At 44.1% G+C, this 8,509-nt stretch overlaps 1 protein-coding gene across 1 annotated transcript in view; it reads left to right on the forward strand.

Annotated features, from left to right (window-relative positions):
* The first annotated feature begins 414 nt into the window (after nucleotides 1-414).
* Nucleotides 415-8,509, forward strand: part of iffo2b (intermediate filament family orphan 2b) — a 46,111-nt gene continuing 38,016 nt past the window's right edge. Inside the window, exon 1 of the mRNA XM_076268495.1 lies at nucleotides 415-1,345. Coding sequence (XP_076124610.1) covers nucleotides 849-1,345 — 497 coding nt within the window. The 5' untranslated portion in view covers nucleotides 415-848. The remainder of the gene's footprint in view (nucleotides 1,346-8,509) is intronic.

The following is an 8,509-nucleotide window of genomic DNA, read 5'->3' on the forward strand; positions in this document are numbered from 1 at the left end:
TGGAATCATCACTTGTGCACATTTTCAAATACAATCATGTGTGTGTGTGTGTGTTTGCGTGCTTGCGTGCGCAAGCCTGCATTTGTGAGAGTGTGTGAAAGTGTAAATCTCTCTCTCTCTCTTTCTTTCTCTTATGGTGTCTAATTAATTTAGTCAGGTAAAACAATCAGTCACCAAACAAACCAATCTTTGAAAATGACAGTGTCTGTCTGTTTCTTTAAAAACAGTGGCATCGTGTGGTGCAGTGGTGAAGTTACCCCAATCCCTCTGGCTCTGCCACCGGCTCGCGCGAGCACTCGCAGTGAGCGCGTGTGTCGGGGGCGGGGTAGCTGATGCGGTAGCATCCCCTTTTTAGCAGCTTGTAATCCGAACCCCGCGGGCGGCGGAGTCAACATATAGCCCAAGCCTGCCGTTACCATGCCGGTAGGACAGCAACTAAATGAAAGACATCGGAACTAACCAAGGAAGGAGAGGAGATTAACCAGGAGTCGGCATCAGTCACACCTGATCACGGGCTGCTGGGATCACGAAGGGCTGTTTTCTTATTTCTGCGCAGGATGCATCAGTCGCACACCCGCTGCTCCTGAATTTCAGGCTCAAGAAAATGAGCTGACAGACAGCTATTTTTGGACACTGCTGTTAGTAGCTAGCAGGCGCGTTGTTTTGAATAGAAAAAGAACTGCATTTATTAGAAAAGGAAAGAAACAATGGTTGCATCACTTTCTTTTCTGTTAGAGGAACGGATTGCCTGGCCTATGTATGAGGGACTGAAATGTGACGGAGTTGTATAGCCTACTCTGACCCAAGTGAACGAAACCAGCGTGTGCGGTTTATATTTTACACAAAGAATGAACTCGTATTTTTATGGTGATAATTTGCCGGCCAGCATGATAGCAACAATACCAGTCAGCGGTGCCTCCACTTCTGGGTCGGGTGCGGTGACAAGTGCCCTGCGGAACGATCTGGGCTCCAATATCCACGTCCTGAAGACGCTCAACCTGAGGTTCCGCTGCTTCCTCGCCAAAGTCCATGAACTGGAGAGAAGAAATAAATTGCTGGAGAACCAGTTACAAGAGGCACTGGAGCAGTCGCGTTACCAGGGTTACTTTTCTCGTGAGGTGGGCGTTCAGACGGATTCACTGGAGTCCCGACTCCCCGGGACCATCTGGAGTTTCACACACGTGAGGAGACAGGGCGAGCGTTTGGAAACTCTTCAGGGCCCCGGCGTGTCGTGGAACCATCCGGACGGGGTTGGGGTCCAGATTGACACCATCACCCCAGAACTCAGAGCGCTGTACAATGTTCTGGCCAAAGTCAAACGGGAAAGAGACGACTACAAGAGAAAGTGAGTAGCCTATCCCATCCAAAGTGCTGCATTCATTTAATGAGTGCCAGCCAGCCGCATGTTTTAATCACTGCATCAAAATGCGTATAACTTACGTCTCTGTCTGTCTGCAATAAATACTTACATGTTATTGCACTGCCAGTGGCAGGAATCAGTGGAACGTAGGCTATACAACACTAGTGTTGTTGTGGAAGTGATTCGTATAGGCCCAAGGCAACCTGATTCATTGCAGTAAAATATATTGGCAGCAGAACAGCATGCAAGAAGTGATTGCCAGTCTGTGACAGTTTCAGTTTAAAGTGACCATGAATGGAAGTAAGTTAACACATTGTGTAAATGTACATAGTGGGTTACAAACATGAACACGGTTACATGGTTTAAAAAGCCAGAAGACTCCAACCTGATTTGGGGCTCAAAAATGTAGATAATGTAGTTTTGGATAGATTGACATGGTGTGTGTGTGTGTGTGTGTGTGTGTGTGTGTGTGTGTGTGTGTCCATAGACTTTTACTGTTGGGCCACCTTGTCCAAAAACATGGACCACCTTGCAAGTCTTGCATCACTGCTTCATTGTGAAAGATGCACAGAAATGAAAAAAAACCCTTGTCTGTAAAGAGAAAGTTTACTTGCAGCAGCAGGCCTGCTTGTGTTTGTAGGTGGTGGTAAGCTAAGTCTGTTCCCATTCGAACATAGCAAAAAGTGATTATGCTGAAGCCCATTGAGCTGGTGGTGGATGTTTTATTCATGACCGCTGGCGTCTAACGCTGCAATAATTTATTGTCGTGGCCAATAAGTACAGCAGATCCAGCACAGATGTGTCAGTTTCAGCCCCTGATGTGAGAAAGTCCATATTTAGGAACTTTCTATCTTAATCACAGAAAGTGGCAGTGGTGCTTATTGGAAATGAACCAATAAGTGGCCACAGATATCAGCCATGCCCAGGCAAGAGGGACTGGCTTGTGGGTGAGGTGCTTTGAATAATCTGAGAGAACATCTTTGTTGTTGTTTGTTTCTGTCATTGTTGTTGTTTGTTTCTTTCATCACTTGGTGCGTGTAAGAAAAGGCCCTCACGCAGTGTTCAGTCATACATTTCTGTGTGTCTCTGTGTGTGTGTGTGTGTGTGTGTGTGTGTGTGTGTGTGTGTGTGTGTGTGTGTGTGTGTGTGTGTGTGTGTGTGTGTACGTGAGTGTACGTGTGTGTGCGCGCATGTGAGTGCGTGTGAGTGCATGCGTGCGCGCGCGCGCGCGTGTGTGTGTGTGTGTGTGAGAGAGAGAGAGCAAGCTTAGAAGCTTAACCATGCTAGATGGCCTGATGTCCTGCTGTGTGGACCTACTTTCACTGAGTCAACCCGTGGCCTCAAAACACACGCATTCACACACATACACACATACAGAGAGAGAGATGGAGAGAGAGAGAGAGAGAGAGAGAGAGAGAGAGAGAGAGAGTCACACAGCCCTTGTCTCTCCCTTGCCTCTGTGTAAAGGCATGTGCTGACTCACTAACTCAGGAAGGCGAAACAATGAAGTGGTAGCGAGACAGAAAGCACTCTTGTCCTGAGAGGAGAGGAGAACCATCCCTCTGTCATGCTCTGTCCAGTGATAGAGAGAATGAAAAAGAGTGAAAGAGAGAGAGAGGAGGAAGAGAGGAGAAGAGCACCATCTCTCTGCCGTGCTGTGGCCCAGACTCCCCACTCAGATTCACCCATCACTGTGTCCTCATCGCTCACACGCAATCACTTCCTGAAGGGCTCAGCTCCAGTCCGCCCCACACGACATCACCCCCCCCCCCCCCCCCCCCCCCGGTGGGCACAGACATGGACAGTTGCCAGTGTCCAGTCCAGAGTTGGGCCTCATTACCTCACCTGCGAAGAATCCCAGCGGTTGACTGAGAGAGAGAGATGCGTTCACACACACACACACACACACACACACATGCGCGTACACACACACACACACACACACACATCCACACACACACAGGCCCAGACTCCAAGGCTAGACACCAGGGCTGTGTTTACACTGTGTTTTCATCCCCACTGTTTCCTGCATATAGAGTGCCTGGTGCTCTGCTCATGATAGTTAACCTGCTTTTGATCATCTTTCTCCACTTTTACCTGCATGTAGTGCCTGGTGCTCTGCTCATGATAGTTAACCTGCTTTTGATCATCTTTTAGCTCCCGTGATGTTCTCACCACAGATGAAAAAAGGGCAGCACACGTGGTCCTGTAGCCCTGCCACCTTGTGCATTTATTTAAGAATTAATTTCATGAAATGTGATACAGTTAACAGATTTGTGGGAGTCAGTGTTTATCATTAACAGTCAGATGATGGCTGCTAATAATTCACAAACTGGCTCTAACAGCATAACAGATTACCAAAACAATCAAATAAAAAAAAGACACAATGCTGAAAATCACATTGCAGCCATTTCTGGTGCATATAAAGTATATGTACTTATTTCAATCTTAAGAATATAGAACTTTACAGATTCATTTTTGTTTTTGATGTAGTATTTTAGTTGTTTCTGTTAGAGACAGCATGAACTCAACACAGAGAATGCAAAGTGAAGGAATCAGTCCAGTGTATGGGCTCTCTCACTGGATCCAGCACCGAGACTGCTGGGTAAGGGCTACTTGGGCATGTCCTCCTTGTGATTTATTGAACGTTTATGGACAGAGACACACGCTCACACACACACATACACACTCACTATATGATGAATGTGTGTGAGAGAAATATGTCTAATGCCTAGCCTGGCATTGATGCATGTGAAGTATGGCCCTGCCCATTTACACAGCCCTACAAGTGAAGTGTTAAGCTCGTAAATAGGCGCAGTGAAGAGCTACATGAATGGAAATTGTGTTAATGTTCCAGAATAGGACAACGATTCTGGAATCATATTAAGATTCTCTGCTTTGGATTGTTATCTGTATGTCCTGAACAACAAAAATGTTTCAGGTGAATTAGATTGGGCAAGCCTGAGCTTAACAGCGTTACGAAATAATACTGTTTTGCTTCTGCAGATCTTAAAATGTTACCTGTCGGTGCTTTCCCAAACACTGTTTGGTGTTTAGCCCAGAAATAATAATTACATTAGGAGTTATTTATGACTGTGTGCAACACCGCACAGTACTTATAACTATTGTCTTTGGCATTGAGTTCTGTACCTGTTCATGCACAGGCCTGGACAGAATGTGTTTTCTCCCGTCTTTGCTCCGCCTTTGTATATCTCCAACCGTGGAGCGGGAGAAAGGGGATTTATAGATGGTTTTTCCTCTGAAATGAAGCTGGGAGAATACAATCACCCTGCTGAGGGGAACGTGCCGTAAATCCGCGTGACGTGAAGGATATGAAGATGCTATCTCTTCATCAAGAGCACCAGACATAACAGATTTAAACATGGTAGGTCTGAACCCACGTCATCTAGCTAGAGAATACCACAGTATTTACATATAACAAAAGACAGACAGAGCTTAGATACACAACACATTGTTCCATTGCCAGGTCATAGCATCATAACATTCCTTAGTCGTAAAGAAATAAACCTGTGCCTGATCTGACTCTGACTGGGTGCAAATTCATACCAGATTATATCTGAATTCATGCTAATAACAGCTGCAGTCTGGGGGATTGTCTTCAGAATATAGGCCTATGTCTATATGACGCTCAGCTGAACTATGAGCTCTGTTGTCTAGGCGTGGCTCTGGTTCAGGGTGGTGGCCTTTCTTAGTTAAGACATGTAGCAACCGCTAACGCTAACCTTCACCTCAGCTAAGTCCCCTTGAGTTGTTTTTATCTGCCGTTGGCTGTGGATTAGCACCTAAGACCTTAACAAAGGCTACATTCAAGTGCTGAGCCTGATTATGTAAATCTTGTTTTTATGTCAGCAATGATAAATATAGCATGCCATGCATTTATAGAAGATGTAGTGGGCTCTCTTTGTGCATTAGTGCCATTTATATTTCTACTGTTATTTACTGTAATGAAATACTGCTATTTTTTGTCGTGTGATTTATTCAGACTCGCTAGTCTAATCAGATTTCATTTCAGTTGTGCAATGCACAAAATGAGAAAAAAGCTCCATTTAGCTCTCTGTGGGTTTAGTGTGAAGGGTTGCACTACATCACTGTATTGGAGTGGGCCAAATGAAAAGAAAGAAAGAGCTCCATCATTGGTCGTAATCATGATCCTATGTTTGTCACCTTCTTTCACCTGTGCTTGAGGTGTTTGAATGACACACTCATGCCGCAGCTGAATAGACCCTCTGGGGTAAATGAGTGCAGCATGCCAGTGGATGCCCATTATGGGAGAGTGCCCACTGTTGCCCTCTGCCACCAGTGCCATGGTGTGAGAACAGAGAGTGGCGGTGGGGCTTAGATGGTGTGGGCTAATGGGGCTGTGCATCAGTCAATATGGTCAACAAGAGGGGAGTGCGTGTGTGTGTGTGTGTGTGTGTGTGTGTGTTGTGTGTTGTGTGTGTGTGTGTGTGTGTGTGTGTGTGGCTGTGTGTGTGTGTGTGTGTGTCTGTGTGTGTGTGTGTGTGTGTGTGTGTGTGTGTGTGTTGTGTGTGTGTGTGTGTGTGTGTGTGTATGTGTGTGTGTGTGTGTGGCTGTGTGTGTGTGTGTGTGTGTGTGTGTGTGTGTCTGTGTGTCGAGGGGGATTGGGGGAGGCTAGTTCAAGGCCGTGTCTCCAGTCCTGCTCTACGTGGAGCAGGAGTAAATACGCACGCACACACGCACACACACACACACACACACACACACACACACACACACACATATACACTAGTGTTGTGGGCTCTCACAAGCGGCCCGCGGTCGCCCGATATTTTAATCAACCCGACCGCAACTCGGGCCGCGAATATTAATTAGGACAAAATTATACCCGACCCGCGATCCGACCCGCTTATTTACAAAATGTGTGCTTTTGGTTATAGCCTGCATGCAGTGTGACAGTAGGCCATTTCTGTAAAACAAACTAATTTATTTGCGAAACTTTATGCAGTAGAACTACGCAGTAGGCATGCAGGACATAATGTTTGCGCAGGAGAGAGAATGAGAATAAGAGTGCAAGCACCAAGGATTAGAACACTAGGATAAGATTTGAAGGCCATGGACATACATCTTTCTTTCGAAAACAGAAATGGTGAGGCAAGGTAGACAAGAGAGAGATACATTGCTGGTCAAAACGTTAGCGTAAGAACTGGTTTATAATGCTGAATGAAGCACAAAGCTTTACTAAAGCACATCCACTGTTTAAAGTCACAAACACAACGAACTAAGGTAACTTTTATGCATGCGCGAACCTATACATAGGCTACCGGTAGATACTGTATGGCTGTGTAGTCTGTGCCATAACATTTATTCCTGCAGGCTGCCCGTTTTGGCTGTCATACTTTTACAGTTTTTTTCAACTGCTTACACACTAAATCTTTGCTTGTCACACAATTTTCTAAACATGTCCTCTAAACATCATAACCCGACACCAAATCTGCAAAACCATACACTAATTCTCAGTGTTTTACTCAGTTTTCAATTGACTAAAACACATTTTGCAAAACACCACACACAATTTTCTACCTAACACACAAAAATCTAACAGGAAGTAACTTGATTTCGTTCTTCAAACACAACCCATCAAAATGCCACACTAAATCACCAGTGCTTCACTCTTTCTCTTCACATGTGCAAACACTCTTTACTTTACTGAACACCATCCAATCATTGCCTTAGTATAGGTCTATGAATAGATATACTCTCTATATAGGTATAGACCCTTTCAATCTGCTCCTAGAGGATTTCCGGTTGAAATATTCAGAACCAATGCAGATACTTTAAAAATAGAGAAAATACAGTAATTAGACTTTAGCTTACAGTAATGTTCTACAAAAAGTTGGCTCTATGTAGAATTTGTCTTTTTACTCTATTTTTGTTTGTCCCCGTGTTACAGTACCATTAGCTCAATACATTTTTCTGTGCCTCCAGAAATGCCTTAGGAACGCTTACTGTAGAATTGTTTGTTTCTGCAGTTGAAAGGGTCTATAGGCCTATGAATACATATGGGTCCGTCCCATTTCTCCCCCCTTAAAACTTCCACTTGGTTTTGATTGCCCTCAACATTAAAGCCCCCTCGACAAGGAAAGTGGAGGTTAAGATCTTTCCCTATAAATTGGGACATCACTATATGCAAATTAGCGTAGCGAACGTGCTCACCTACGTCACGCGCAGCGCCGACGTGTCTACCGGTAGTAGCCTGCTACTATTTTCATTCAGGAACATGCCTGTTCCAGCGGTCATCGTTGTGTGGGCTGTGCTGGTTTATCTACGTCTGGTTAATCAACAAAGATATGTGTTTATGTGAATGCCAGAACACACACCCCTCAAATATTGACGAAACTACCCAGATCAGATATATAATGTTATTTGATGGGCAGACTGTCTCAAAGCACTCAGCTGATATCATGAAGATCGTCAGATAGCTTCGTGAGATATTTTCTAACATTAGTGTTCAAAACTCAACAGTCCATCAGATGTGCATCAAACTAACATATTCCAACAAAGTTCGAAATTTTACAGTTTTTTTCAACTGCTTACACACTAAATCTTTTCTTGTCACACAATTTTCTAAACATGTCTTCCAAACATCATAACCCCACACCAAATCTGCAAAACCATACACTAATTCTCAGTGTTTGACTCAGTTTTCAATGGACTAAAACACATTTTGCAAAACACCACACACAATTTTCTACCTAACACATAAAAATCTAACAGGAAGTAACTTGATTTCGTTCTTCAAACACAACCCATCAAAATGCCACACTAAATCACCAGTGCTTCACTCTTTCTCTTCACATGTGCAAACACTTTACTGAACACCATCCAATCATTGCCTTAGTATAGGCCTATGAATAGATATATATAGGTATAGACCCTTTCAATCTGCTCCTAGAGGATTTCCGGTTGAAATATTCAGAACCAATGCAGATACTTTGAAAATAGAGAAAATACAGTAATCGGACTTTAGCTTACAGTAATGTTCTACAAAAAGTTGACTTTATGTAAAATTTGTCTTTTTACTCTATTTTTGTTTGTCCCCATGTTACAGTACCATTAGCTCAATAAATGTTTCTGTGCCTCCAGAAATGCCTTAGGAACGCTTACTGT

This window comes from Alosa pseudoharengus, unplaced genomic scaffold, assembly GCF_046254945.1.
Source record: "Alosa pseudoharengus isolate Yale_2024_CS ecotype anadromous, Long Island Sound unplaced genomic scaffold, YU_APseudo_1.1 YU_APseudo_1.1_scf_5, whole genome shotgun sequence".
NCBI classification, from domain to species: domain Eukaryota; kingdom Metazoa; phylum Chordata; class Actinopteri; order Clupeiformes; family Clupeidae; genus Alosa; species Alosa pseudoharengus.